This window comes from Arachis hypogaea, chromosome 15 (assembly GCF_003086295.3).
Source record: "Arachis hypogaea cultivar Tifrunner chromosome 15, arahy.Tifrunner.gnm2.J5K5, whole genome shotgun sequence".
NCBI lineage: Eukaryota > Viridiplantae > Streptophyta > Magnoliopsida > Fabales > Fabaceae > Arachis > Arachis hypogaea.
In genome coordinates, this window is record NC_092050.1 from 158253183 (window position 1) to 158280739 (window position 27557).

The 27557-nt window shown below is 35.5% G+C and overlaps 6 protein-coding genes across 12 annotated transcripts; 3 read left to right on the top strand and 3 right to left on the bottom strand.

Moving 5' to 3' along the window:
- The first annotated feature begins 581 nt into the window (after nucleotides 1-581).
- On the top strand, nucleotides 582-5135 carry LOC112751809 (protein NLP6). Its single transcript, XM_025801074.3, has 5 exons — nucleotides 582-1122; nucleotides 1795-2378; nucleotides 2680-2727; nucleotides 2848-3790; nucleotides 3882-5135. Exons 1-5 carry the CDS (start codon nucleotides 879-881, stop codon nucleotides 5015-5017), a joined length of 2955 nt encoding a protein of 984 aa, XP_025656859.1. The 5' UTR covers nucleotides 582-878; the 3' UTR covers nucleotides 5018-5135.
- A 200-nt stretch (nucleotides 5136-5335) lies between these two features.
- On the bottom strand, nucleotides 5336-11498 carry LOC112751811 (cleavage and polyadenylation specificity factor subunit 2). The gene is made up of 18 exons (XM_025801083.2): nucleotides 11269-11498; nucleotides 10814-10982; nucleotides 10540-10636; nucleotides 10199-10325; nucleotides 9995-10110; nucleotides 9779-9873; nucleotides 9530-9681; nucleotides 9357-9414; nucleotides 9183-9290; nucleotides 8440-8692; nucleotides 7627-7811; nucleotides 7386-7478; nucleotides 6952-7050; nucleotides 6615-6746; nucleotides 6481-6525; nucleotides 6209-6376; nucleotides 5992-6066; nucleotides 5336-5848 (listed from the first exon to the last, which is right to left on the bottom strand). The coding sequence occupies exons 1-18, from the start codon at nucleotides 11415-11417 to the stop codon at nucleotides 5747-5749; spliced, it is 2223 nt and encodes a 740-aa protein (XP_025656868.1). The 5' UTR covers nucleotides 11418-11498; the 3' UTR covers nucleotides 5336-5746.
- A 364-nt stretch (nucleotides 11499-11862) lies between these two features.
- Nucleotides 11863-17085, top strand: LOC112751810 (uncharacterized). 6 transcript variants are annotated; one of them, XM_072218098.1, is made up of 12 exons: nucleotides 11863-12224; nucleotides 12677-12763; nucleotides 12885-13016; nucleotides 13104-13463; nucleotides 13554-13867; nucleotides 14473-14561; nucleotides 14713-14816; nucleotides 14903-15002; nucleotides 15204-15279; nucleotides 15381-15495; nucleotides 15638-16169; nucleotides 16280-17085. In XM_072218098.1, exons 1-12 carry the CDS (start codon nucleotides 11954-11956, stop codon nucleotides 16773-16775), a joined length of 2676 nt encoding a protein of 891 aa, XP_072074199.1. In that variant the 5' UTR covers nucleotides 11863-11953; the 3' UTR covers nucleotides 16776-17085. The 6 variants fall into 6 exon arrangements, with proteins under 6 accessions (XP_072074199.1, XP_025656866.1, XP_025656863.1 ...); XM_025801081.3 differs by having other exon boundaries at nucleotides 13380-13463; XM_025801078.3 differs by having other exon boundaries at nucleotides 12885-13463.
- Nucleotides 17086-17752: 667 nt separating this feature from the next.
- Nucleotides 17753-19458, bottom strand: LOC112751813 (large ribosomal subunit protein eL36x). The gene is made up of 4 exons (XM_025801084.3): nucleotides 19188-19458; nucleotides 18924-19029; nucleotides 18084-18283; nucleotides 17753-17978 (listed from the first exon to the last, which is right to left on the bottom strand). Exons 2-4 carry the CDS (start codon nucleotides 19023-19025, stop codon nucleotides 17948-17950), a joined length of 333 nt encoding a protein of 110 aa, XP_025656869.1. The 5' UTR covers nucleotides 19026-19029; nucleotides 19188-19458; the 3' UTR covers nucleotides 17753-17947.
- A 539-nt stretch (nucleotides 19459-19997) lies between these two features.
- LOC112751815 (uncharacterized) lies at nucleotides 19998-23114 on the top strand. Of its 2 annotated transcripts, XM_025801088.3 has the most exons (6): nucleotides 20054-20277; nucleotides 20639-21499; nucleotides 21759-21817; nucleotides 22022-22150; nucleotides 22277-22412; nucleotides 22639-23114. In XM_025801088.3, the coding sequence occupies exons 2-6, from the start codon at nucleotides 20795-20797 to the stop codon at nucleotides 22984-22986; spliced, it is 1377 nt and encodes a 458-aa protein (XP_025656873.1). In that variant the 5' UTR covers nucleotides 20054-20277; nucleotides 20639-20794; the 3' UTR covers nucleotides 22987-23114. The 2 variants fall into 2 exon arrangements, with proteins under 2 accessions (XP_025656871.1, XP_025656873.1); XM_025801086.3 differs by having other exon boundaries at nucleotides 19998-21499.
- Nucleotides 23115-23190: 76 nt separating this feature from the next.
- LOC112751814 (serine/threonine-protein phosphatase 7 long form homolog) lies at nucleotides 23191-27148 on the bottom strand. The gene is made up of 4 exons (XM_025801085.2): nucleotides 26686-27148; nucleotides 24527-25239; nucleotides 24348-24438; nucleotides 23191-24162 (listed from the first exon to the last, which is right to left on the bottom strand). Exons 1-4 carry the CDS (start codon nucleotides 26908-26910, stop codon nucleotides 23524-23526), a joined length of 1668 nt encoding a protein of 555 aa, XP_025656870.1. The 5' UTR covers nucleotides 26911-27148; the 3' UTR covers nucleotides 23191-23523.
- Between the last annotated feature and the right edge of the window lie 409 nt (nucleotides 27149-27557).

Below are 27557 nucleotides of genomic sequence, written 5' to 3' on the forward strand. Positions count from 1 at the left end.
GTTTATTGGCACATAAAAGACAAGTACTGAGGACCAAACTCTTTGGCAGCAATTTGTGGCAACAATGGAATTCTCTTTGACTCTTGTTGTTATTACTAATATTTTTTTTTCTCTCTAAAATTTCAAGAAAATTCTAGAAATTTTTATTAATATTCAGTTCGATTAAATTCCAAAAATTAATTTTGACAGTTCTACTTGTACTTGACTCCAGTACTAAAATCTTAAACTAAGAATATATCCAATTTAATTTTAATGCACTATTATTATAAAGAAATTAGTAAAAATAATTAATTTTTTATTTATTATTAAATAATATTTTATAGTTGAATAATTTTGTAAATGACTATTAGGATATTAAAATTCAGCTCTCTCTATATACTTTAATGTTAATGAATGAGTTAGTTATATTACTTTATTATTAAAATAGCATAGAATTAGATAATACCATTCACACACCTAATTAATATTATTATATGAAATATTCATTGAATTTAAGAAAAAAGATAAAAGAAAAAATAGTACAAATTATCATTTAATCATGAGATTAAGGCATTAACAATGTAAAATTTTTTACAATACTTGAATCACATCTGTTTTATTTAGATAATTATTTTTAAGTAATTATAAAAAAATATTTTTTTTTCTACCATGAATGCAAACAAATGGCATAGCAATGGTGAAAAAAAAAAAATTCTGATACATATTCCAATTTCTCTGTCTTCTTCTGAAGTTTTCATATAGCCATATTTCTCTGTATTTTGCTGTTCCCACCCCTTCTCTCTCTCTCTCTCTCTTCACCATAATCACAAAGTTCTAATCTTTATCACTCTGCAACTCCAAATTCTCCTTCAAAACAATCCCTTTTCTCTTCTTTGAGAATGCCAGACTCCTGTGAAGAAAAATCTGAACTTCCTTCCAAGTCAAAGCCACAAGAAGAACATGGTTTTCCCATGGATTTTGATATATACCTTGAAAGTTCATCATGGCCCATGGATCACACCCCTTCTGCTTCCAACCCCATGTCTCCTTTCATCATAACAACCTCCTCTGAACAACCTTTTTCTCCTCTCTGGGCTTTCTCTGATGTTGAAGATGATCACAGGCATGTCAGGGTTGTTGCAGGTTCAGCTTTCTCTGAGGCCATAGATTCATCTCTTGTTTCATGTTATTTTTTGGTTTTGTGAATTTTATTCAATGGTTCAAATTTTTGTACTTGCTTGATTCATAGTTGACTGTAACTTGAACACCTCTCACTAAACTTGCTTTAATTGATTGGGAAATTTAAGAGGGTCTTGAATTATATATTTCACTATAATTTTCTGTTATTTGGAATTTTAGTTGTATACTTCATATCTTAGAATATATGTATATTGAGGTAGTATTATTTTTGTTTAATAAAAAAGAAAAAAAAAATACTTAAGTAAGCTTTGCTACATATATCTGCTATCTGGGTTTAATGCTGAAATACCTTTTCATTTCTCTCCTTTCAATTTGATACTTTCAATAGCTAAACTTCATGGCTTCCCATGATTGTTGTCTTTACATCTTTCAATTCCTTAACTTTCAAGCTATGTCATACTTACAGCAAAGCTTTTTTTCCTCTCCCTAGAATTCTTGATTTATTGGAATTTTGACTATAGCATGTGTATGTAAAAAGTGAATTTCTTGTTCTTGAAGTAAGCTCTTGATATTATAAGATGTGGGATTCACTCAAACATGTTATTACCATTTTGTAGTCTTTTTTGTGTTTTTGCTGTCACCTGCAGTTCTTCTAACTGAAGCTACTGCTTTCAGGTGATAATACAAATACAGCAATTGAAACTGAAAATCCGGTTGAAAATGATGACAACAAAAAAATAGTGTCACCCCCCTTTGTGCCTCTTCCACCTATAAAAATTCCAGATGGTTATTGTCTAATTAAGGAAAGAATGACACAAGCACTTCGCCACTTCAAACAGTTGACTGAACAGAATTTTCTGGCTCAGGTTTGGGCACCTGTGAGGAATGGCAACCGTTATGCACTCACAACTTCAGGTCAACCATTTGTTCTTGATCCACATAGTAATGGACTACATCAGTACAGAACAGTTTCCCTGATGTATATGTTTCCTGTTGATGGGGAGAATGATGAAATCTTGGGACTTCCCGGTCGAGTTTTTCAGCAGAAATTGCCAGAATGGACTCCCAATGTTCAGTATTATACAAGTAGAGAATACTCTCGGAGAAACCATGCACAACATTACAATGTCCGCGGAACGTTGGCTTTGCCCGTGTTTGAATCACCAGGGCAGTCATGTGTTGGTGTATTGGAGCTGATAATGACTTCAGAGAAGGTTAATTATGCTCCTGAGGTTGATAAAGTCTGCAAAGCCCTTGAGGTTGGTGTTTCTTTTCAACTCTGCTATTTATTTTAAGATGTGCATCACCTTGCCCATCTTTGGCGAATATCATGTGATGGCTACTATGTATTCCTTCTGTCCAATAATTACATTGACAAAATTGGTACATCCAAATTTAATGTGTCTGATACACTATCTTTGTGCTGTATCAGATTTGTTAATGTGATCATTATTATTGGACAGAGGATGTAATTCATATATCCTTCAAGATTGATTTGGCAATGTATTATTACACACAATTTTAAGATTCCTGAGTTACCTGCTGTCAGTTTCCTTGCAGGCAGTGAATTTGAGGAGTTCAGAAATTCTGGAACATCCATTTGCTCAGGTGATTGCATATTATGGACTATTTGGTTTCTGTCTTGATTCTTAGTATTTTCAGTGTTTAGGATTTTATGAAGGAATATTTCCTCTATCTTCTCATAGTTTGGTAATTCTTTTACACTAGATTTGCAACGAAGGTCGCCAGAATGCGTTAGCAGAGATTTTGGAGATATTGACAGTGGTATGTGAAACTCATAATTTACCTCTTGCACAAACATGGGTTCCCTGTAGGCATCGGAGTGTTTTGGCAAACGGCGGTGGTCTTAAGAAAAGCTGTTCTAGTTTTGATGGCCACTGCATGGGGCGAGTTTGCATGTCTGCCTCCGATGTAGCATTCTATGTCATTGATGCTCATACATGGGGTTTCCATGATGCTTGCGCTGAGCATCACTTACAACAAGGTCAAGGTGTTGCTGGCAGGGCATTTTTATCCCATAACATGAGCTTCTGTGGAAACATAACTCAATTCTGCAAAACTGATTATCCTCTAGTTCATTATGCTCTCATGTTTGGGTTAACCAGCTGCTTCGCAATCTGTTTACAAAGTTCTCATACCGGAAGTGATGATTATGTGTTGGAGTTTTTTCTGCCACCTAGCATCACAAACTTTTATGAACAAAAGGATTTGTTGGGATCTATATTGGCAACAATGAAGCAGAATTTCCAGAGTCTTAAGGTTGCTGCCGGTGTGGAACTCGAGGAGGGTTGTACAATTGAAGTTGTAGAACCAATAAATGAAAGAATTCATTTGAGCCTTGAATCTGTTCCAGTTGCTCAATCTGCTAAATCACCACAACCTACGCTCAATGCCTCGCTAAATAAGGATGATGGAGTGCCACAAGGTCCGCTAGAACAGCAAATGCCGGCATGGTTGGATGATATAAATGATGGAGGGAATCTTGGTGATAATGCAGGTGGAAGCACGAATCTGATGACTTCCTTAGAGGCTAAAATCAAGAAGAAACCCTCTGAAAGAAAACGTGGAAAAGCCGAGAAAATGATTAGTCTTGAAGTTTTGCAACGTTACTTCAGTGGAAGTCTGAAGGATGCTGCAAAGAGCCTTGGTGGTATGTTCATACTTTGATTTAGTTACAAGCAATGTTTCTTGTCTTGTTTTCTCTGAGCTCGAATGTGTTATTCTTGGTCTTGTTTGTACAGTTTGCCCGACGACTATGAAGCGTATCTGTAGGCAGCATGGAATATCTCGTTGGCCGTCAAGAAAGATCAACAAGGTTAACCGTTCCTTGTCGAAGCTCAAGTGTGTCATTGAATCAGTCCAAGGTGCAGAAGGAGCATTTGCTTTGAATTCTGTAAATAAAGACCCACTTCCCATTGCTGCCGGTTCCTTTACCGAGCCTTGTACTTCAAAAATGTTCAACCGGAATGCCTCGTTGAGCATCCAGCCATCCAAGACTCAGATCAATGAAAATGATTTGGATACTTCGAGAGTGTCAGAGACAAACCGACAGGTGAGGATGCAAGATCAATTCCTTGAAGGAGAACAGAGTCCTGAGAAGGTGATCCACGAAGAAGGTTGGTCTACTCAAGAAGTTGGCACTAAAGATCCAGAGAAGTTTAGAAATCTTAGTGGTTCAAGTGAAGATAGCGCAAATCCCCATTCTCACGATTCATGTCATGGTAGTCCCCCAAATGAAATTTCACCTGCAAATATATTTAGACCATTCAACAAAGAGAAATCTGTTCCGTTAAGAGTTTCCGCAGAGTCAACAATGCAGCCAACTAATGCACTGAATTATGCAAATGCATATACTGCGCTTAACGTCGAGAGAACAGAACCTCAAGAACCATTTGGCAGAATGCTACTTGAGGGTGTTGGTAGTTCTAAAGACTTGAGAAATTTGTGCCCTTTGGAGGATCAAGCTTTAGAAGCTTGTGGGGTTAATCCACCATGTCATGACTTGGCTCCCAAGCAATGCATGATGGATATTACCCTTAATAGCAACAACACTATGATACCTTTTGCAACTAAGAAAGAGATGAAGAGTGTGACAATTAAGGCAACATATAAAGAAGATATCATAAGGTTTAGGGTGTCTTTGAACTGTGGCATTGTTGAACTGCAGGAAGAAATTTCAAAGAGATTGAAACTAGAAATTGGAGCATTTGATATAAAGTATCTGGACGATGATAATGAATGGGTTTTGATATCATGTGATGCAGATCTTCAGGAGTGCATGGATGTTTTAACTTCATCAGGAAGCAACATGATAAGGCTTGTGGTGCATGACACAGTTTCCATTCTTGGAAGCTCATGTGAGAGCTCTGGGAACTGAGGATAAATAGGCTTGTATATATAGTTCCTAAGCTTGTACTCAATTATTTAGATTGTTGTACTTATGCAAGGATAGTTTTTTCCCCCAAAATTTTTTAAAGGATTGTGGTTTCGGATCAGTTCAAATTGCATAGCATGACAGTTTCCAATTCTTTAAGATTATGTGATTCAAAAATGTATGTACCCACTAAAAATCAACTACTAGTTTTCTGCAAGTCTGTTCTAATTACACTAAAAATGATTAGTGAGAATCAAATTAAGATAATCCCTACACGTTTTGTTATACCTTTTAAGGATCTGAAAATGGATGGAATCTATGTAAGCTGAACAAATTACATCTTCATTTCTAAAACTATATAAAAAGGGCAGATGAACTAAAAAAGCTTCAATATTCAGTCAAGTGTGAAACCATCCCAACAGATGCTCCTAGATGGTTAGTAAATTCAAGGTACAAAGAGATTCAAAGATGAATCAGTATGATTTTAACAACAAGGAATGTAAGTGAGCCCCTATGAATCTTGCTCAAGTGGAAACACAAATGAACCTACTTTGCAACAGTCATCACCCTGTTCTTGGATCTCCATTCTTGTTTTGCCTTTTAGGGAGACCTGCGGCAACTTTGTATTCTCTCTTTTCATCAGAATCTCAATCACTCCGACGTTGTATATAGGACATCAAGGGGCAGAGAAGGAGAGAAGAAAAGAACTTCATCATTGGCGTCCAGCCAAATCTAAAGCAGATAAAATTGTGAATAAAGATATTCACGAATTTTATAATAATCCTCGCACAAAGGACCTTCAATAACAATTTGCTGAGTACCAGAACTTCCACCCTATTTACATAAAAAAAATAAAATAAGAAAGATCAGAACCTTGATTTAGGAATTTATCAGCGCCGTTTGTACCGGCGTTTCGAAATGATCAATTTACTAATAAAAGGGTGCAAAATTGACAAATGTTCAGGAGAAGCACTTGCCTTCTGAGTTGTATCGCCAACCTTTCGGAGAGTTACATATTCTCCACATCGCAAAGCCCCACCAGAAAATTCCACCTGTAAATGGTTTTCATGTCATGATACACATTTTTATGAAGCAAATCCCACCAATTCTTTTCACTCAAATTTGGGTTGGAAAATGTGTTGCAACTAACATTTTAAACATGATCAGTTTTTCACGAGGGAACTGAAGAATCACCTGAACACCCTTGCTTGAGAGGAACTGCTTGAAATCTGCCAATTTCAAATCACCAACAAGAACAGATTTATGGGGAGGAACTTGTGAAGAGACAGGGACTAGTGCAAGCATTTCATTTTCTGTTTTCTCAACTTCAGCATCAACCCAAGCTATTTCATATTCTCCCAGCTGCAGTTGAACTTATATTCATTATTCAAGACAATGAATTCCCCATCATGCAGGAAAATGCTCGACAACAAACATGTACAGTTTCAGAAATGTCTATTATTTACCTTTTTGAAGAGTACATTACTCATCAACTTCTCAGATAGTTGAACCTATATACCATGAACAAACATGACATGATTAATTTTTTACACCTTGAAATCTGATCCAGAAAACATCCCAAAATTAGAAGTTATTATACCTTGTAAGCACATAAATCAGAGGTAACATCAATTGTCTCTTCAATTTGTGGAGCATAGACGTGAGGACAAACATGCTTCAGGCAGTGCTGCTTCAGATGTTCTGTAGCTTCAGCTGATCCATGCACCAAAACCTTCCAAGAGAATTATGACTAGTCATCATTTATGACAAAAAATGAGAAAGCCAAGAGAGTCTTACTACCTTTAGGGGCAGTAATTGTTATGTATTTGAAGCAAGTTCTTATCTAATGATGAATTAAGTAATTAAGTACTCAAAGCTCGTTCTTATGTAATTATGAATTAAGTAATTATGCATCAAAGCACCGAAGAGAATCTTACAAGCTTTAGGGGAGCCACATGGGAAAGAATATTTTTAATGGATCTTCCATCTGACCGGCCTTCGAAGTCCATATACACTAATGAACATCTGACTTGTACCTGAATAAAAGCAATGTAATTTGGCAGATTTAATATTCATAAAAGATGGCCTTTGAGATAAATTTACACCTGAAAAGCGTGCTGAAGAAAAATTAAATTGAGCTATTGGATGACTGTCTGAAAAACAGAATTAGCAGCATCTTAGAAAGCTTTGTACATCTGTGGAAGTAATAAGTTTAATGACATTGAATGTGCAAACACGAAAAAAAGAGTAAAGGGATTCAACTTAGTTCATCCAGTCAATTGATTCTCAGCACAACAGTTAACATTCAAATGCATGTATATAAATTTTCAATTTATAAGAAGCAGAAACAAAAAAATATATTGCTGCTTACAGTCCTTTCATCAGATATGACTTTTGATGGCTTTGTATCAAGTATCAAACTTGCAGCACCTTCATCTAGTTTTCCATTTATATCACCTCCTGCCTGAAAAAAAAAAGGAAAAGCTATAAACAACAAGTATTTTTGATAATATATGGTTGCATATACAAGAAAAATTTTCATTCGTAATATCAGGTTGTAACAATTATTTTAGAATTTAGAAGAAATGAGGGGTATATGCTATGAGACTTACATGCATTGCTCCCTGATCCATGTCTTCATCCTTTATTACATAATCATCTGGATTTATGACTTCACCGAAATCATCCCACTCTGATGTATTCTCATAACAGGGAAACATTGGGGCAACGCTTGTTGAAGGTGGAACAAACCCATCTATTAATATGTCCCTGTATCCTCCACCTCGTGGACCAGCAGCTGGAAGTGCAGTTCAAATTACTTATGGTAAGGTTTTAGACATTTGAAAAAGAAAAGCTCCATGACCAAAAAGAAAAAAAAAAGAAAAGGGTAAAAGCTAACACAACATAAAAAACTTGTGCAAGAAACTCTCGAGATGCATAACAAAACTTTTCAGGAGACCCAAAATAACTGAGAAATATATATACCTCGTATTTATTAAAGTTAATTGGGGCATGCTCATGTTAAAAGTTCATAAAATGATAATAAATATTTGAAAGGTGTTGAATCTGACAATTTGATTCAGTTTGTCTAATTTATTGAAATGGTTATTTTGTAGGATAAGGTAAAATGTCATTGTTCTTCTAATTTAACATTTAAATGCAAGGTATCCTAAGGCTCAAAACCAATTGAAGACAAACAAATGCATTTCTACAATTTTAGAAAATTTTAAACATACTACTGATGAATATGAAATAGTCAAAGCAGAATGGTTATGCTTACAGAAACATGAGCTAGATAAATCTAAATATCTAATCTAATCCAAACATTTAATCGAAAAACCACAAAATAGCACCAGGTTTATGCCATATCTTCTACTTGCGTGGGAAAAAAAAATAGCTCCAAAACAATTTGTAAAACTCCTTACCTTCAGCTGATAGATGATCATTGCTAGCATCAACAACCATTGGATCACTAACATTATTATCAGGCCCCTGAGATGCTTTCAATTCTTCTTCTTTCATAAGACTAGCTTTTAAAGCTTCTTCTTTCTTTATTCTATTTTGCTCTTCTTCATAGGCAATTAGTTCGTCCCCAACTAAAGGAACCCGCTTTGACACAGTGACTTTGACGGCTTTTGGAGGTGGATCAGCCTGAAGCATACGAGCTAGTGTTGCATACTATGTATCCAACACATAAGGATCGACCCAAAACATGTGATGGCAGAAACCAATTGTAAGTGCTTAATATGAATTATAGATAAAAGTAAGTTTACATGATCAATGATCCTTTTGCCATTCTCATTGCACCACAATAACAAAGAAATCAATGAAGAAAAAACCTCTAGAATTCTTCAAAAATCAATTTGGAAGTATATTCTACAGGGCTAAGAGAAAATATCTAACATGCTAAAATTCACACGATACTTATATGTGTGTGGGGCTAAAAAATTGTGTCAAGAGAACATTGCTGCTGAGAAAATCGCATGGTATAATAACAACACTATTTCAGTTTGCTGCCACATACAACTAAATTCTTTATATAATCACTTGCACTAGATGCCTCAGATGTGAAATAGGTAAACCCTACCTTATTTTGTTTCAAATCTAACACTAAAACATGATAGAAAAGGCCCAAAAGGGGAACAAAATCTACAATCTAAATAAATACCTGGCCTCTTTCAGTAAAAAGCACAAGATTTTTCATGTCGCTGGCCCACTCAACAAATATATCATGAGAAAAACCAGTTTCCAAGCTGGCCATGGAGGCCAGGACAACCTATGGAAGACACATCAGAGTCAGTAAGGAGGTTGACGTGACTAAAAACAAGCATTCAAATTCAACCTTTGGACCATCTGGAGCATTGTCAAGCTCGGCCTTGTTAATCAGAAGTGTGACATACCTGCAAGTACAAAACACAAGAAAAACAAGATTAAATAACCACACACAGAAAACATCTCAGAGGAATAAAAAAGGAGTGAATACAAATATTACTCCAAACTTAAGAGACTGCTTACTTCAGAAGAAATATATTCTCCCGAGTTTGTTCAAAGGACTTTGCTATGGAATCACTCATCCACTCAAGGAAACTCTTCACATAATCTATTGTGCTGGATGCAACATAAGTCAGAAAGTATATAGGATAGGTCAAGTTTTCGTCAGCCCAGTACTGCAATCAGAAATACCTAGTGTCAACTGACACATAAATTCAGGAATAAAAATGAAAAAGGAGAGTGAAACTGTAAAAGCACAATATCTGCACTGACCGATTCTAAAATCAAAATAAGTTCCAACACCCGTCCAGCAGTGTCAATAGGAAGTAATACATTGCCACCTGCCCTCAGAGTCTTCTTTAAGATATCTAAAAATCAAGCAGATATACGATAAGAATAACCAATGCACATGAATCCATAAATGTATAATTCATGTCACAAACAAACATATTTGTTTGCTCTTAATAGATAAGAGATAAAGTCACATACCACCAAATTCTTTATCCTTTTGACGTCTGTAAGGCTGATTGTTCAAAGCATTGTAAGCATCTGTTATTAGAACAGCTGGTCTCACAAAAGAACCTAGAACAGTTCCATTCAAATGCCTAATAAAAATTAGATTGATAAGTACCTTTCTTTTTGCTATATAAATATGAGATGAAATATAACATTGAAAGCTAAAATATTTTTTACCTTTCCCTCCGATGATTAAAATCAACAGCATATATCACATCCTCACCATCCTTTGTAATTTTCCATATAGTGCCTCCCAACAAATGTCCAGCAACGTGAGGTGCAATCACAATTCCCTCTCCCTTGCCTAGCAGTTGTTTAAGTTATGCAACATGTAAATTTTGGATTTTCAGATGGACTTCAAAGAAATTTTACCATAGACAGGGAATTTCGTTATGGTCATTGGTGTTGCCGTTGCATAGGATTAGGGGGTTCAGAAACTAACTTATAGTGTTTACGCATACAGACAATTAGAAAAGGAAGTAGGGAGAAAGGAGAAAAGGAGAGCATAAGAAGGTAACCTGAGAAATGATGATTTTGAGAGTATGTTAGCTTTGTTACACTTTGGAATGCAGAATCAATATCATCAAGTGTGAACAGATCGAACTCTGATACTTGCTGCAAAAAAAAAAATGAGATACATCTGAATCTAACTATTTGGTTATAACATGCACATTTTCCGAATGCTGCTTACTGAAAAATAAAGCTCCAACATAAAACAAAAGAGGTCCAATCCAAAAGCCTACAAATAAAAAAGAATACCCTAAAACCCTATTAACCTAGATGAAATTTCACCTTTCTTGAGAGGAACTGGTCATACATGGTGAGAAGGCCCAATCTATAGACAGGCTCAGTCGAAAATACCGGAGCAGCAAGTCCGAGCTGCTTCATGGCATATGGGAGGGCACCAAGGTGAAGGGTATCCGGATGTGAAAGCAACACAGCATCAATAGTTGGTGCTACCCTACATTACATTAAATTGCCAGCCACAACACAACCTTAATGATGAATCCAATATAACAAAAACACAAGCATGCTCAAACACCAATGCCATTGTCACCATAAACATTGCATTTCCCAATTCCCATTAACAATAAATTCAGTATGCCAGTACTAATCAACAATTAGGAGAGCTGAAAATAGCATCATAAATTAATGACATGAAAGATACTTAGATGAAAAAAAAAAGTTGATAATTTTATGAGGTAAAAAGAAGTAGAATAGCGAGTGAGTGAATGAGAGGGAGTTACTTGGAGAGGGGATGAAGGAGGGAAGGGTCAAAATGGTCATTCCAGCCACAGTCGACGAGGAAGTTGAAGCCATCGATGGAGACCAAATAGGAGAGAGGGTTCTCGTTGTACACTCCACACAGTGGCGTTACCTGCACCGAAGTTCCCATCTTTTCTGCTACGCTATGCGCTTTCTGCTGCTACCTTGAGCTACGACCCCAAACACTGCAACCTCATGGGGTTTAAACTTGAGGGAGAGAGAGAGAGAGAGAGAGAGAGAGAGAGAGAGTTAATAAAGAACCAGCAAGAGAGTAAATCATGTAATAATTAATCGATAGTGAAAATGTTAAAAAAGTTATTTTTATTGATAAACCCTAGTAAATATTTTTATTTACAAAAACTCATTCTTTGCCAATTGACATTGGCATTTGGCACAATCAGATTCTCAAAAAATAAATAAATAAATTAGAAGATAGCAACATATATTTTGAGATTTTCAACGCTACACCAACCAACCCAGTAGTAGTGTGTTACGACTAGAAGCCACAGACCACAAACGAAGGAAGAAAGAAAGAAGAGAACAATAACATTCCTTCCCCTCTTTAATACCAACGAATTCTGCTACTTCTTCTACTAACTACCCTTTAAATTATACCATTCTATTATATTCTCTCTTTCTCTCTCTTCAATCACGGTTTTTCGTTTGATGATGGCTATGGTGACTGCAACGAGCTCTTCTCCGAGCTCACTCCAGCTTCGATTGGCCTTCAATGCCGCCAATTGCAGGAGATTCCCCTTCACTCTTCGTTTCCGGACCCTCAATTTCAACCCTCGTCTTCGCCTTTTCTGTGTCGCCGAGACTGGAAATGGTTCTGACAAGGCCTCGTGGACCGGCTCCGACCCCAAAGGCGACGGCTTTTCCGGTTGGTCCGACTCTGATGCCGCGGACCAGCCCGATAAGAAGAAATCATTTGGAGGTGAGTGCAGAAATGCTTTCAGAATGAATTAAGCAGTGTTAATTTAACTTAATTGTTTATCTCTAGCTAGATTAGTTCGTTGTAGTGAAATCTGGATATTGGTGATTTAGACAGAACAAAAGAAATAACTTGGAGTAGCTCAATTGTGTGTGTAATCTTATTCTATCATAGCAAGTTATTTGTTATTACAATTATGGTAGTTATTTGCTGAGGAAAGTTTGATCTTTGATGCATGGAGGACCTTTTATTCGGGGCTGGAATTGATTTCGGTTGGTTTATTTGATTCGATTGCCTGATGTTAGGCATTAACAAATATGGTTGGGAATCTAAAAATCTGAGAATTGAGATACAGGATGTCAGGATTGGAGTTAGTGAAAAACTATTCTATTGTACTTGTTGGTGTTATCAATGCCACACTACTTACTAACACTTTTGAAGTAGCTTGCTTTCAGGAGTTGTGGGAGTAGGAGTGGCTGGGGTCCTTCTTCTTACAGGGCTTACCTTCGCTGCGTTATCTCTTAACAAACGAGTCGGTTCAAGTAAGTAATTGTTTATTTTCTATCTTGTGTGGTAACAATGAAGTTGTGTTGGGTGTAAATAGGATTTTTCTGCATTTGAGTGGAGTAAGTTACTTGCTGGAATGTGTGTGGCTGGATACAGGACCAGAGCAACAAATGAAGCCCCTCACTGCACACCAGGAGACACTTTTATCTTCAGATGACCGTAATGATGAAATTACCGAACAAGTTAATGCTAGCATCAAGGTGGAGCAGGGAAACGGTAACACAGAAGGTCAGGTTGATATATCTAGGGATTACCCGTCTCTCGAGTCTGATAATACTCTCAATGACTATAGTACTGTTGATGATTTGGATATAGGATCGCAATTGGTAGAGAATACTAGAAACACCTCCGATGGTATTGATGCTGATGATGCCACTAAGCCTATATCTGTTCTAGAAGATTTAGAGCAAGAGTCATCTTATGATGACAAGCTAGATATTCCCAGTGAAAATGCAACACCACTTAACTTTTCTGAATCTGAAAGTACTTTTGCTGCTATTAATACTTATGAATCTATAGATAGCAAACCTGTTGTAGACTCAGCTGAAACCATTATTGAAGTTAAGGAGAACCAATTCAATGTTGAACCAGGAAACACACTTGATGATGATGCTAAGTGGCTTCATCTTAATACTGAGCAGCAGGATGAAATAACCAACCCAAGTGGCAGTAGAGGTTCTTCTATTTCGAATAAATCTGTTGCTGATAATGAGACTGAAACTGTAAGTGTTACAGTCAATCCTGAGTCAAATAGCATTGTTTCAGTTCCTGAGTTTTCTCCTCGTGATGATCAAGAGAATGCTCTATCAACTTCAGCAAAAGAAAACATCGATCTGAAAAAAACACAAGACTCAGCTGATGGAAATAAGTCATCCTTGGAAGAGAAGGGCATTCCTGGAAATGATGTGCGTAGAAATGATAACGATGAAGTCCGTGCTAGATCCCTTTTCTCTGCTCCAGGTATTCCTGCTCCAACAGTGGTTTCTGCAGCTTCACAAATGCTTCCAGGAAAGGTTTTGGTTCCTGCAGCTGTTGATCAGGTTCAGGGGCAAGCACTAGCTGCATTGCAAGTTTTAAAGGTAGTTATTTGTTAAAACTCACTTTCTGCAAGGTGACTTAAGTATTTTCTGCCTTCAATTCTATTTTCTTTATTTAGAACTTTGGGTCATTGCTTGTTTTGAAAGTTATTCAAAATAATTACGCACACTGATACATATATGGTCAAAACAACCATAGATATTTTTATTTTATTGAATTTTATCAAGGCAGAGATAGAATTGCATAAAGAACTTAAGTGCAAAAGATACATAATTATCCAAAATCCCCAAATTTAGCACTAACTTACTGACCTAGGCTTGAGCTTTATTGGCTCTCTACAATGTGTCCTAAATCATACTCTTACTATTGAAGATTTGCTGGTACTGTCGAATAAATTAGAAAACAACTGAAATTGAAGATTTCATTTAGCTTTATGCTTTCTTTCATTCAAGGGACAATAGGTCAAGCATTATGTTTGCAAAGAAGATTCAGAGTTAAAGAACTACTGAAAGATACTCATGAAATTAGTTTGTTCATAAAATAACACCGATTGTTCCCCCAAAAATTATATCCCTGATTTAGTTTAGATATTTGGTGACTTCAGAAAAGATATCTTTTGTTCACTGGAAAAATGTTACATCCTCAGGTTATTGAGCCTGATGTTCAACCTAGTCACTTATGCACACGTCGTGAATATGCTCGGTGGTTGGTGACTGCTAGCAGTGCTCTATCAAGGTAGTGGTTTATCTTCTCTTCGTCTTCCTCTTCCTCTTCCTCATTATTTTTCTCTCTTTCTTTCTCATAATAATAGTGAGATGTAAACAAAGCTAACTGTTCATCAGGCATGTAATATATGGCTTTCTATATGCCTTTCTGGTTTTGTTAGGAATACAATTTCGAAAGTGTATCCTGCCATGTACATAGACAATGTTACTGAGCTTGCATTTGATGATATCACCCCTGAAGACCCTGATTTTTCTTCTATTCAAGGTTAGAATAGGACACTTTAATACATATATTTAACAACTCACCTATTTGTACAAGAGTATCATGTCTAAACAATATTGATGTCACAGGTTTGGCAGAAGCTGGACTTATTGAAAGCAAGCTTTCAAGACGTGATATACAGTTGTCTGCAGATGAAGACGGTGGCCCATTTTACTTCTCTCCTGAAAGGTATGCATTTATGGCTACCTATCTGTCTTTGGTAATGCATTACCATTCCAAAATCAGAGTTAATGCAATACTCCAAAATATATATTTTCTTTTAAGACTCGCAATATTCATCTTATTTATTGCCCTCTGTCTGAATGTGGAATTTTCGATAGCATTGGATATAATGATGATCTCCCTTCTCTCCTACATTCATTTCTACAGCCCTTTATCACGCCAAGATCTTGTAAGTTGGAAAATGGCCCTGGAGAAGAGACAGCTTCCTGAAGCTGACAGAAAGGTTGCTTAACTTGTTACTTTGATATGCTCAACTATACTCTTGATTCAAGTTACATTGAACTGATCTGTTTGCGTTCATCAAACTGAATGATTGATGTGCAGACACTGTACAAACTTTCCGGGTTTATCGACACTGAAAAGATACACCCTAATGCTTGTCCTGCACTAGTAGCTGACCTCTCTGCTGGTGAACAGGGTATTATAGCTCTTGCATTTGGTATGTCGTATTTCAAATTAAATTTGATTTGATTTTGCCTACTTGTTACTCCTTTTCCCCCTCTTAGTTGTTTCTTATTTACTTTTGGTTTCCAATTTTCATTCGTTTTTCATTTTTGGGGGGTGGGGTGGGGGTACTCAAGGTTATACACGATTGTTTCAGCCAGAGAAACCAGTAACCAATGCCCAAGCGGCTGTTGCCCTTGCTACCGGAGATGCTTCTGACGTAGTCAGTGAAGAGCTTGCACGCATTGAAGCAGAGTCTATGGCTGAAAACGCTGTTGCTGCACATAGTGCTTTGGTAGCTCAGGTTGAGAGGGATATCAATGCAAATTTTGAGCAGGAGCTTTTAATAGAGAGGGAAAAGATCAACAATGTTGAAAAAATGGCCGAGGAGGCAAAACTAGAGTTGGAAAGGCTAAGAGCCGAGAGAGAAAACGAAAATATTGCTTTGTTGAAGGAACGTGCTGCTATTGAATCAGAAATGGAGGTCTTTTCAAGGTTAAGGCGCGAGGTTGAGGATCAATTACAAAGCCTTATGAATAACAAAGTTGAAATAGCTTATGAAAAAGAGAGGATCAACAAGCTTCGAGAGGAAGCTGAAGTCGAAAACAAAGAGATTGCCCGTTTACAGTATGAGCTAGAGGTTGAAAGAAAAGCCTTGTCCATGGCCAGGTAGAATCTTCAAATTTGGATAATCTTATTCTGCTCGTCATAAATCCATTTTTCTAAGCTTATTACAAGTTGAATATTTGGTTTTAAATGTATGTAAATCTTGAACTCAGGGCTTGGGCAGAGGATGAGGCGAAACGAGTTAGAGAACAAGCAAAAGCTTTAGAGGAGGCTAGAGACCGTTGGGAGAGGCATGGAATCAAAGTGGTGGTCGACAATGATCTTCGTGAGGAAGCATCTCCTGGAGTTACATGGCTCAACGCCGGAGAACAGTTCTCCGTTCAAGGAACAGTCAACAGGGCTGGTAGCTTATTGGACAAGCTCAAAAAAATGGCAGCAGATGTCAGAGGAAAATCTAGAGAAACAATTGATAAGATCATCAACGTGATTTCTGTATTCATATCAAACTTGAGGGAATGGGCATGCAAAACTCGAAAACAGGCTGAAGAATTAGGAGAAGCCACCATATCAAAGGCAGGTAAGTCAGCTCAAGAGCTGCAGCAAGGTGCCGTCGAATTTGGATATGCTGTCAAAGAAGGTGCAAAGCGAGTTGCTGGCGATTGTAGAGAAGGAGTTGAGAAACTCACTCAAAAGTTCATCAAGACCTGACCCTTCCCTTCTTTGCATCTCCAAAGTTTTCCAAGCATAGAGTTACTTATTGGGCAAGGTTGTAGTTTTCTTTGGTTTTTCTTTTTCCAATGCTTCATCAGAGATGGTTTACCAGCTGCAGATAAAAATGCCTTCCAAAGATCACAACATATTCATGTGAATCCATGATTGTATAAGTGAGACTTGTAGGAATTTTAGTTGAGAAATAATGGGTTGCAACTCAACATTTTGCCTTTCGTGTTCAACATGTGCAGTGCATTCCACTTATATGTGAAAATAAAGGAATTAAACCAAAGGCCAAATTTTGACATGTGCATTGTTTTTGTTTTTCACTTTGGTTAACAATTTCTTTGTACTTTTACTTCTCAGTCTCGGGAAACATAGAAAAACTCCTTATTTTCTGTTTCTGTTATTTTTAAAGTACTTTTAAATATAATCAATTGATTTTTGTACAAAATTAAATCTAAAAATAACCGTGCTTAATAGAAGATTATGTTGTCAACAAAATTATCAATGAAAATAGAATATTAACAATTTGGCAAACAATTTACCAATATATTCAAAATATTAACTACTTTAGTTATACTCGAGATTAATTCGTTCGACAAAATCAACCGTAGTACCAAAAAAGTTTTTGTTGTGGCAAATTTACACAACGAATAATTTTGCGAGCACTCTGATTTCTATTTAGTATTTAGAGTTAAATTTTTGTTCTTTATATATACATAATTTTATCCCATCATCTTCTATGGGCACTTCTATTTCTTGACTAGAAAAATATACTACATAAATGATCTTAATATTTGCTCTGCGAAAATTATACCAAACTAAAAGGGAAAACAAACAAGGATCAACCAACTACATTAACTTGGAGACTAAAGTGTTACGTTTGCCTGCTATAAAAATATACATATACTCGTGATTAGATATGGTAGGTGGGATCAATTTTACTAGGAACCTGTTCAAATGAGACAACATTGGGTTGAAAAGGTTTTAATCTCATGTTAAGACTGAAAATAATCCAATGGTATTTTCCAAAAATCACATATTCAAAATATAACATATCTAAAAGTAAAAGATTACACTGATAAATTGAACCAAACAAAACTAAGATAGCTTGTCCTTCAAAAACACTGATCCCCCAGAACACTAGAATGAACCAAAGTAAACACTTACTTCTTCTTGTCACCGCCTCCACCAGCCCTGCACAAAATTAATAAGTAGCATGAGAAATCTACCTTCATGAATTAATAACCAGATGACATTACTAACAAGTCAAAACAAAACACAAAAGAATTAAGTGTGAACCTCATCTTTCTGAGGACATTGGACATCTCCTCTCTCTTCTTCTTGGCGCGTTTATGGGTACCGAGCTTCCTCTTGGCAACCTTCAATGCCCTCTTATCCTTTCCAACCTTCAGCAACTCAGTTATACGCTTTTCATACGGCGCAAAACCAGCAACCTCACGAATGAGATTCCTCACAAAGTGCACCCTCTTGCTTGTTTTCTGTTCAATACATGTCCCTTTAGAAACCACATTTAAGATAAGCTCAAGACATCAAAAACTATAACTAGTATCATTTCTCCGGGTAATTCAACAGTGGTTGATCCCTTGAACAATTTCATCCTTCCCTATATTTTACATATCCATCATTCAGCACTATGTAAGACATTCAAGTACAGAGAATAGTATGCTTCAGAATTCCAACTATCACCAAACATTAACCCTATGCCAAGATTGAGCTAGTACGTGCAGCATAAATAACAATAAAGTTCAAGCATGAAGCAAACCTCTTTCAGCCAACTTTTTGAAATTGCTCTTTTACCCTAAACTCTAAATTTTAAACCCCGAAACCACAAATTCTAAATCCTAAATCTTCTAAAATAAAAATGAGATAAAAAATAATTTTACAATAAAGAAAAAAAGTTGGCTAATGTTGTTCCTATACTAATTCAAAACAACAGCATCAAGAATAATGCATTAACATAAACTCAGCTATATCTTACATCCGTTCAGCAAAATTCAAATATAAAACATAATATATGCACACAACAATAATCACGAGTATAATCGAACGTAATAAAGTAAAATTAAAATCTAATACAGGTGGATGAATGCTAATTCCCTTAATAAAAAAAAAACTTACCCCTTTGCGATCTCTGGGGCGGGGAGGCAGCTCCTTCTTGGTGACGATATGACCCTTGTTCATTCCAACGAAAAGACCCGTACTCGGTGCCTTCGGAGCCATTTTCCTGATCCAAACAAACAACAACAAGAAGAAACGCTCAATTTAGAAAACACACGCAACCGTTTTCACCAATGATGAAATCAGAATCAAAGAGTAGACTTTGTTATGATCGAATCAAACATTGTATTGATTGAAAGTGAGAGAAGAAGAGTAAAAGATTACCTGACGAGGGTTATGCTAGTGGTAGAAAGAACTAGGGTTTTTTGAGTAATACTGCTTCGCCTTTTAAAGCAGCTACAAAGAGAAAGAAGCTACTCCACCTGATTCGTATCGGGTCGGGTCCCGATTACGTTCTGTGTTTTTTGGTCTGAGGTATAGGCCCAATAAAGTTTTTGCTTTTTTGATGGTTTGGGCTTTTATTTTCATCACCTGTTAGGATATACTTATTTTATCCTTACCAAATAAATGATATACTTATTTTACATTTTTGATTAAACATATGAAAATAAAATGTCATATTTAAATCATAATACAATGGTTGTATGGTTGATGAATGGAAATATAAGTTTATAATTTGTACAAATTATGTTCATATTATTTGCTAATGAAATAAATAAAAAAGAGCTCAATTTTTGTGAATAAAATTTGATCGACTTGACAATTTGGCTCACTTTCACACCTAATAACAACCAAATATTTAGTCAACTTCAGATAAAAAATATAATATCGAACAAAAATATTTATAAATACAAAAAGTCATTCATCAAATATTTGTATACGGAAGTACAACTCTTATAAAATTCATTATTCAATTAAGAAAAGTAGAACTACTTTAACAGTATTTAAAAACGGTGAAAACTCGGATGAAGTCAACTTCGCGTTAAGTTGATATTTGAGAACCGTTAGATGAAAATTTAGTCAAATCAATAAAATCATGGCAGAAACAATTAACAAAAGAAGAAGAAAAACATGGGAGAAATGGTCCCAGCCCACTTCACTTTCATCATTGGTTTGGTTGCATGAGTGGCTATTGGCTCTGCTTTTGGATTTTCCTTTAAAAATGTACTATAACTCGAAAACCATTTTTCATTCTTTTATTTTTTAAATTTTTTTATATAGAAGACCAAAACAATTTTGTTCTCTTTCATCAATACCTTTGAACTTTGAAGCTTCTCCGAGGTGGTGTGTTCAAACAATGATGATGCAACCTATGAAACTGTCAAAGTTTCTGTATTTCAAAGAAAGTTCTTTTTTGAAGTTCCAGGCTTCTCTAATAACTGGTCAACGACTCAACGTTCAGATTTGGTGAAGGGTATCTCATCTTTTCCCATTTTTTTCATTTCTAGTTGCTCTTGTTGAGTCTTCGTTTCTTCATCATTTGCCACGTTTGAGTTTCGGTTTTCCTAAGAATACAACCCTTCATAGAAATTTCAGCTAAGTTTACTAAATTCTCCTTGTTCTGTTCTATAGTTTCTATTTGTATCTGTTGTTAATAAAGAACTTATCACAAGTTGTTTATTACCTCTATTTTTCGTCACTGAATTGTATAATTGAAAGTTGGAACCATCAAACCAACTTACCTATCTCTCCATAATTGAGAAAAGCTTTTAGTTTCTGCATCTGCTGCTATACAAGATTATGGTTTCTGATCATTATTAGTTCCACAATTTTAGTTTATAGTTCAGCTTGGAAGATCAAGGAGGAAATTAAAGTTTATAGTTAAGCTTCCAATTTTGGTGTTCATGATTGTTTCTGTATAAGAAAATCATTGCCTAAAGGAGATTTGTGCAAAACCTATATACTAGTGTTTGGCCTACTTAGCATGAACAATGTCAATCCTCTGTGGCCTTCCTCTTCTTGAGTGTGTGTATTGTCTCGCTTGCGCTCGCTGGGCTTGGAAAAGATGTCTTCACAATGCAGGCCATGACAGTGAGAATTGGGGATTTGCCAACGCCGAAGAGTTCGAGCCGGTGCCTCGCCTTTGCAGATACATCCTAGCTGTGTATGAAGATGATCTTAGACACCCCCTTTGGGCACCTCCTGGTGGTTATGGAATCAACCCAGATTGGCTAATACACAAGAAGACATACGAAGATACTCGCGGATGCGCTCCACCCTATATATTGTATATTGATCATGATCATGCTGATATAGTTCTTGCCATCAGGGGCCTAAACTTGGCAAAAGAGAGTGACTATGCAGTTCTTTTGGATAATAGATTGGGGAAGAGGAAATTTGATGGAGGGTATGTTCACAATGGGCTATTGAAAGCTGCTGGATGGATTTTGGACACAGAATGCGAGGTTCTGAGGGAGTTGGTGGAAACATATCCAGATTACAGACTTACTTTTGCTGGACATTCACTTGGATCAGGAGTTGCAGCTATGTTGACCATGGTGGTGGTGCAGAATCGCGATAAGCTTGGAGATATTGACAGGAAGAGAGTCAGGTGCTATGCCATCGCGCCGGCTAGGTGTATGTCGCTAAATTTGGCGGTGCGATATGCAGATGTCATCAACTCTGTTGTGTTGCAGGCAAGTATCAGAATCTCAAATGTTTTACTTGCTTGGTTGCAGCATCTATGTAAGTTCTTCATGAATTCCCTTGCAAAATCTTGAGGCATTTTATCTTGAGTTTCTTTTTGTCAATATTTGGTCAAGTACATTTAGGTAATGTCCTTATCTTGTTCAATAACTATTATGCCTATACTTAAAACTATTAAACTAAAGGCTAATCACAAGCTTAGCATGCTAACTTAAATTTGATGTTAAATGCTCTTTATACACTGATTAGGATGACTTCTTACCAAGGACAGCCACCCCATTGGAAGATATATTCAAATCTGTTTTCTGGTATGTCATAAGGACCTCTATAACAAAATCTCTCTTACATGTATTATGTCGTATATTTTATATTCTGACATGTATTCTATACGAGTGACTGAGATAATAGTTCAGTTTGCAACAATAGCGTAGTTAAATTGAATACTCGTAGACGAAAATGATTCATTAATTACAGAAAATCATAGTTACAAAGATATTTTCTATGGCTGGCAGTTTGCCATGCCTATTGTGTTTGAGGTGCATGAGAGATACATGCATATCTGAGGAGAAGCTGCTCAAAGATCCAAGGAGACTCTATGCCCCTGGTCGCCTTTATCACATTGTTGAGAGAAAGCCCTTTAGGTATGTTTAAAGAACCTTATGCTAAATTCTAACTATATTTTTGAAACTCCACTCCAACCATCTTTTCATGGTAAAATATGTTAACCTAATTGTAATAAGAAAGATGTTTAACAACCTTGTTTGCAGAATGGGAAGGTTTCCCCCGGTTGTAAGGACGGCGGTGCCTGTCGACGGAAGATTCGAGCATATAATCCTTTCATGTAACGCCACGTCTGATCATGCCATAATTTGGATAGAGAAAGAAGCACAAAAGGCTCTAGATGTAAGTCTATCAACCTTTGTAAACTGTTTTATGTGATATGCGGAACAGATAGATTTTTGAACCCCTAAAATTATCATATAAACTCAGCTGCAGTTAACTTCATGTGCAGTTAACTTCATCGAATGACTCTGAGCTATCAACTTCACATGAAGTTAACTGCACCTGAGTTTTCACCCTCTAAATATCTCCCTTGAATCAAGTTCCTTGTGTTTTCTATGTACTGCAGTTAATAATAGAGAAAGACCATGATGCCATGGAAATCCCTGAGAAACAAAAGATGGTGCGTCAAGAAACATTAACTAGGCACAAAGAAGAACACAGAGCAGCACTACAGAGGGCTAAGACATTAGATGTTCCTCATGCTTATACACCACCATCAGAATATGGCACTTTTGATGATGAGAAAGAAGAAGAAGAAGAAGAAGAAAAGAGCTCAAGAAGAAGATTAAAGGGTGGTTCTTCTTCTTTTGGTTCAACTCCTAATAAAACCAATAATGCTAGTGAAAGCTGGGATGAGTTAATTGAACGCCTTTTTGATAAGGATGAGCATGGCCACATGGTGCTGAAGAAATAACGGTAAATTTTATGTATCATTCTATTGAGAGCCAAATTAGTTCATTCTTTTGTGATTTTTCTCTCTTTATGTATAATTTTAGCTGAAAGATGGAACTAGAAATGAAGGTTGATGAATTTATTTTGAAATATTTGAGCATGGACAATTCTAACAAGAAGAAATCAACCAAGTAAAAACATTCAATACTAACAACAAAATCAACTCTAATCCAAACAATATCATCAACTCTTGCTCAATCATAATGTTCAGCTACAATAACAACAATTTCAATCAATTCTAATAATATCCAATACTAACAACAACAAGAAATAAACCAATATCCAATATTAACAACAAAATCAGCTCTAATCCAAACTACACCATCAACCTTAATCATCATGGGCAATTACAACAAGAAATCATCCCAAATAATATACAGTACTGGGTAGAGTAAAACTTTAAAATAAAGACAACTAGATTACCTGTCACACCGAGACTAGACTCATCATCATCACCAATATCATCCTCATTGTTACCGGCTACATCCACCAAGTAATCCTATGCAACATCATCATCATCATCATCCTCGTGCTCCTGAATTGGTGGTGCAACAACGTTAAGGTCGTAATGAGGTATGTTCCCACTAGTGCCTGTGTTGTGGTGATAATCAATCCCTCGATCTTGGTCACATCTACCAGAATCAAAAGACATTGTTCCCCTAGATTGGCTAGAAGTGGTAGGACATTGAAGTCTCGAATCTAAGGACATTTGACTCGGAACCACTCGTAGTGGCAGTGGCTGATCCAAACGAAAGGACAGCTGCAAGTGATTGCCATATGTTGCGTTGTACCAACTCATGTAAATCTCGGATGCCTGACAGGTCTTGACAGGATCTCCACCAAGGATGTGAGAATATCGGTTGGTCCAAATCGTTATCCACTCAGAATGTGCGACAGCCCAGTTCAAATTTTTTGGACCAGTCAAGACATTGCCATGTGCATTACCAAGACTCTTTGGTTGACCTGGAATGTCCTGTTGTAAACCAAACTGTCTCTTGACTCTGTCAGCGGGATGCCACTCAATGCACTCAAACGATATGAGTGGCGTCATTGCATTCCATATCACCTCATGCTCACGGATGTCATCTGGAACTAAATGGGGCGCAATACGATCATGACTGTAGACGTCCCACACAAACTGCATGAATAAGATTCAAAAAAATTGAAGACAACTATTATAGTCCTGAATCAATTTAGTAAAAATATGACTAAACAACTATTAAAATAACTTGTGAATAACTATTGGTTTTTGATAGATTAATACATCAATTTACAAATAAAAAATCTATCTAAATCAATTTAGACAGTTTTCTAAATACGTACCCTGTCTGGTTGAATCAAATCCAATAACTTCCTCACGTGATTGGTTGTCCAATGTCTGTATTGAGATGAGGGAAATTCCCAATCATTCCACCTGACAAATTTTTGCTTTCTATTAATAAAATCCAATAAAAATAATCTATTTAATATATATTAGTATCATATTTACTATGTCATGTTACCTTCGAGCAAGCGGAAAACGTGGCTCAATAGGAATTGGTGCAAGGAATGGCATCCGTTCCCAAGCCCATACATGCAAGAGTGTCAGGGGACCATCCATATCCTTACAATCATAACGTGATGCCCGACACAATGATCTGTATAGGTGGGCTAGGCATGCCGCTCCCCAACTGTAAGTCTTGATCTCTGAAACATTTCGAAGCAAAGGTAGAAATTTCCAATGCACCCCAGCTCCAGACTTGTCACAAAATAACGTTGTACCAAATAGGGCCATAATGTGACACTTGACATATCTTTCTCTAGAAAGTTGATCATTCAACTGTAAGCGACGTTTAAGACTGCGAAGCCACGTCAACTTAATAAAACTTCCTCTATGATCCCTTATTCCAGGTGCAACTCCAAAATGCCACATGCATTCACTTTCTAGACCACTGCTACTACTATCTGTTGGTCCTGTAACTGGTAGACCATTTGTTGGGAGACCAAGAATCATTGCAACATCTTCTAAGGTAATAGTGCATTCACCAATTGGTAGATGAAATGTGTGAGTCTCAGGCCGCCACCTTTCGACCAGTGCTGTCACCATAACTGAGTGACTTTGTATTCTTCCAACGTGAGAGATGTGGTAAAACCCGGTCTCTCTTAAAAGCTCTTCAACACTGGCATCAAAGGTATCTGGTGGGTTTAAGTGCCGACACTCCAATATTCGTGAACCCTACAAAAAAAAAAAAAAAAAAAAATATTAGCACAACTAATCATAAATTTCACAATAACATAATAAAGTCTAATATTGATCAATTTAACTATGATAACATAATGATTGGTTTCCCACAGTATCTTCCATAATCATAATGTAAGTTATGACAACCTGATAATAATTTAATACATATGAATTTAATATCCTAATATTTTGATAATGCATCCATCCTTTGTGATGAATACTATTTTTTTTACATAGTAAATAAAAATTAAATTAAACTACTCTAAAATCTTGCTGAAATAATAAAATTGATCTAAAAAATTACTAACCTTTCTTAACATCTCCTTCGAATTAATAAAATTGATCTAAAAAAAACTACTCATCATTGCACATAATAACTTACTATAATTGATAAAATAATCTGAAAAGTTACTAATTTCCCTTAAGGTCTTATTATAACTAACAAAATTGATATAAAAAATTACTAATCTTCATTAAAATGTTAATATAATTAATAAAATAATCTGAAAAACTAATAATTACCTAAACATCTTATTATAAATTTATTATTAATAAAATTAACATAAAAAATTACTAACTTTTATTAACATCTTACTATAATTAATAAAATTAACCTAAATAAATCTCTAATTTTTGTATTATATTATTATAATTAATTAAATTATTTTGAAAACTGACTAATTTCACATAATATCTTACCATAATTAACAAAATTACTAGCCAAAAGATTTATTATACTAACCAAAAGAATAGTTATCAACATTTTCTTCCTAAAAAATAATTAAAAATAAATTTTCCTAACAAATACTTGACTTCATTTTTTTCCCTAAAATATTTAATATTATCCTTCGTATACCAAAAATTATCTTGGACTCTGGGAGTATTACCACTGCATACTACTTTTATTCATAAAAATAAGAGTAAATGTTTTTTCTGATCCCTAACTATTTGTCCGATGAACTTCCCACCTCCTAAGAAATCTAAACAGCTAAATTGGTCCCTATCTACTTTGTTCCAATCCCTGGTTAGGGACCGGAAAGGCCATTTACTCAAAGTAAATAAGGACTGGAACGTACATATATCAAAGTAGATAGGGACTAATTTGAGTGTTTAGATTTTTTAAGGAGTGGAAAGTCCATCGAGCAAATAGTTAGGGACCGAAAAGGACATTTACTCATTCTTAAACAGTATCAGAAATAAAAACTACTTTTCAGTTTTCACTAAACACAACATTCAATATTAACAACATAAAAATTCTATTCAACAAAAAATAAAACCTGTTGTGAATCTAGTTACTTTCACCCCTTAATAATTTAAAACTCGTTTAGACTAAACACTTTACACACTGTACTATAACACTATTATATTATCAACCTAAAAAATTTCTCTTCAACATTATAAAAAAATATTATTACTAATAAAAGAAATAAAAAAACTTACATATGTAGGATGGGCAAGATATTCAATAATATGATCTTCGGAACGAGTAATATCTCTAACCATCTTCCTCCTCTTCTTCTTCTTCTCTCCTTCACCGTTTTTCTTGCTCTCTGATTTCTCTAACTCTCGGAAATAGTTGTTTGAAATGAAAAGTGAGTGAAGTGAAGTGCAGTGACCTACTTTAAAGGAGTGAGGAGAGTCACGGGCGCACTGCCACTCCTGCATGCTTTACACGTGTCGGGGGCAACACGGAAATCGCCATTCCCGATTTCCCAGGCCATCTACATATGTGAAATACCGAAATTACCCGTATATCAGTGTATTTCATAAAAATCTGCAATCATACAAAATTCAAAATTAATTTGCGTAATTTTATTCACAAAAGCATTTTCGTAAATGATTTTTTAGATAAAGCATAATTTTTTTTGTCTCTAATATTGTGATTTTTTTAAAAAAATATCTCTAACATTTGATTTTATTTAATTTTGTTTCTAATATTTTTAGTTTATAACAAAATTATTTTGGATGTTAATTTTATTTGAAACATTAGGCGTAAAATTAATAACATTTAGGGATAGTTTTAAAACAAATCGAAAACATTAAAAATAAAATTGTATAAATAAAAAAAGTTAAGACTAAAATTAAATATTAAAAATATTTAAAAAAAAGTTACAAATCTTTGAAAAAAATATACTTTATTTTTATTTTTTATATTAAAATAAAAATGATATTTTTAAAAAAAAATAAATTTTGACTTTTAATTCGAAGTTTATTAATTAAAAATATAAAGATATTTTTTATTTTTTAAAATAAAAAATATTTAAATTTTTTCATTTAAAATATATAATAATAAACAAATTTTTTAAAAAGAG

Coding starts and splice junctions, on each gene's coding strand:
- LOC112751809 (XM_025801074.3), top strand. CDS start 879: ATGCCAGACTCCTGTGAAGAAAAATCTGAACTTCCTTCCAAGTCAAAG. Junction 1,123..1,794: donor GCATGTCAGGGTTGTTGCAG/GTTCAGCTTTCT, acceptor TACTGCTTTCAG/GTGATAATACAAATACAGCA. Junction 2,728..2,847: donor TGGAACATCCATTTGCTCAG/GTGATTGCATAT, acceptor CTTTTACACTAG/ATTTGCAACGAAGGTCGCCA.
- LOC112751811 (XM_025801083.2), bottom strand. CDS start 11,417: ATGGGAACTTCGGTGCAGGTAACGCCACTGTGTGGAGTGTACAACGAG. Junction 10,326..10,539: donor TCAAAATCATCATTTCTCAG/GTTACCTTCTTA, acceptor AACAACTGCTAG/GCAAGGGAGAGGGAATTGTG. Junction 7,051..7,385: donor TCATATCTGATGAAAGGACT/GTAAGCAGCAAT, acceptor GCTTTTATTCAG/GTACAAGTCAGATGTTCATT.
- LOC112751810 (XM_025801076.3), top strand. CDS start 11,954: ATGATGGCTATGGTGACTGCAACGAGCTCTTCTCCGAGCTCACTCCAG. Junction 12,225..12,676: donor TAAGAAGAAATCATTTGGAG/GTGAGTGCAGAA, acceptor GCTTGCTTTCAG/GAGTTGTGGGAGTAGGAGTG. Junction 14,562..14,712: donor GCTAGCAGTGCTCTATCAAG/GTAGTGGTTTAT, acceptor TGGTTTTGTTAG/GAATACAATTTCGAAAGTGT.
- LOC112751813 (XM_025801084.3), bottom strand. CDS start 19,025: ATGGCTCCGAAGGCACCGAGTACGGGTCTTTTCGTTGGAATGAACAAG. Junction 18,284..18,923: donor GCCCCAGAGATCGCAAAGGG/GTAAGTTTTTTT, acceptor TGTATTGAACAG/AAAACAAGCAAGAGGGTGCA. Junction 17,979..18,083: donor AATGTCCTCAGAAAGATGAG/GTTCACACTTAA, acceptor AATTTTGTGCAG/GGCTGGTGGAGGCGGTGACA.
- LOC112751815 (XM_025801086.3), top strand. CDS start 20,795: ATGTCAATCCTCTGTGGCCTTCCTCTTCTTGAGTGTGTGTATTGTCTC. Junction 21,818..22,021: donor ATATTCAAATCTGTTTTCTG/GTATGTCATAAG, acceptor TATGGCTGGCAG/TTTGCCATGCCTATTGTGTT. Junction 22,151..22,276: donor GTTGAGAGAAAGCCCTTTAG/GTATGTTTAAAG, acceptor CCTTGTTTGCAG/AATGGGAAGGTTTCCCCCGG.
- LOC112751814 (XM_025801085.2), bottom strand. CDS start 26,910: ATGCAGGAGTGGCAGTGCGCCCGTGACTCTCCTCACTCCTTTAAAGTA. Junction 24,439..24,526: donor CGTTTTCCGCTTGCTCGAAG/GTAACATGACAT, acceptor AAAATTTGTCAG/GTGGAATGATTGGGAATTTC. Junction 24,163..24,347: donor ATTTGATTCAACCAGACAGG/GTACGTATTTAG, acceptor TTATTCATGCAG/TTTGTGTGGGACGTCTACAG.